General features: G+C 48.6%; 1 protein-coding gene across 1 annotated transcript in view; it reads left to right on the top strand.

Annotated features, from left to right (window-relative positions):
- LOC106511818 (protein Red) overlaps positions 1-1,407 on the top strand; it is a gene marked incomplete at its 5' end in the record, with an annotated part of 4,792 nt that overhangs the window by 2,077 nt on the left and 1,308 nt on the right. The window contains 3 exon segments of the mRNA XM_014000551.1: positions 183-240; positions 319-407; positions 860-968. Of these exon segments, the coding sequence (XP_013856005.1) occupies positions 183-240; positions 319-407; positions 860-968 (256 nt within the window).

Here is a 1,407-nt window from a genome sequence, read left to right as displayed (position 1 = left end):
CAGACACACACAGTAACACACAGACACACACACAGTAACACACACACACACAGTAACACACACACACAGTAACACACACACACACAGTAACACACACACACAGTAACACACACACACACAGTAACACACAGACACACACAGTGTCTTCCTAACAGTGTCATTGTGTCATTGTGTCTCCACAGGATGGACGACCTGGCAGTGGACAGTGATGAGGAGGTGGACTACAGTAAGATGGACCAGGTGAGTCCAGACCAGGTTCAGGTGAACCTTCAGTCTCAGGAGGACATGGAGGACATCAAGGTTCTGTCTCTGTTCCAGGGCAACAAGAAAGGTCCACTGGGTCGCTGGGACTTCGACACCCAGGAGGAGTACTCTGATTACATGAACAACAAGGAGGCTCTGCCCAAGTAGGTCCTTCACCCTCAGTCAGGACTGACAGGATCAGAGAGTCTGACCCTCAGTCAGGACTGACAGGCTGAGGGTCTGACCCTCAGTCAGGACTGACAGGCTGAGAGTCTGACCCTCAGTCAGGACTGACAGGCTGAGAGTCTGACCCTCAGTCAGGACTGACAGGCTGAGAGTCTGACCCTCAGTCAGGACTGACAGGCTGAGAGTCTGACCCTCAGTCAGGACTGACAGGATCAGAGAGTCTGACCCTCAGTCAGGACTGACAGGATCAGAGAGTCTGACCCTCAGTCAGGACTGACAGGCTGAGAGTCTGACCCTCAGTCAGGACTGACAGGATCAGAGAGTCTGACCCTCAGTCAGGACTGACAGGGTGAGGGTCTGACCCTCAGTCAGGACTGACAGGGTGAGAGTCTGACCCTCAGTCAGGACTGACAGGCTGTTTGTCCTGCAGGGCTGCCTTCCAGTACGGTATCAAGATGTCTGAAGGCAGAAAGACCCGACGATTCAAAGAGACCAATGAGAAGGCTGAGCTGGACCGCCAGTGGAAGAAGATCAGTGCGGTGAGAACGTACTCTACAAACAGGAAGTTCATGCATTGCTAACAGGAAGTTCACGCATTGCTAACAGGAAGTTCACGCATTACAAACAGGAAGTTTACACATTACTAACAGGAAGTTCACACATTACTAACAGGAAGTTCATGCATTACTAACAGGAAGTTCACACATTGCTAACAGGAAGTTCAGGCATTGCTAACAGGAAGTTCACACATTACTAACAGGAAGTTCATGCATTACTAACAGGAAGTTTACACATTACTAACAGGAAGTTTACACATTACTAACAGGAAGTTCACGCATTACTAACAGGAAGTTTACACATTACTAACAGGAAGTTTACACATTACTAACAGGAAGTTCACGCATTACTAACAGGAGGTTTACACATTACTAACAGGAAGTTCATGCATTACTAACAGGAAGTTCACGCATTACTAAC

This window comes from Austrofundulus limnaeus, unplaced genomic scaffold (assembly GCF_001266775.1).
Source record: "Austrofundulus limnaeus strain Quisiro unplaced genomic scaffold, Austrofundulus_limnaeus-1.0 Scaffold3268, whole genome shotgun sequence".
NCBI classification, from domain to species: Eukaryota; Metazoa; Chordata; class Actinopteri; order Cyprinodontiformes; family Rivulidae; genus Austrofundulus; species Austrofundulus limnaeus.
The sequence above is the reverse complement of the archived record's forward strand: the minus strand, read 5'-3'. Positions and strand labels throughout refer to the sequence as shown.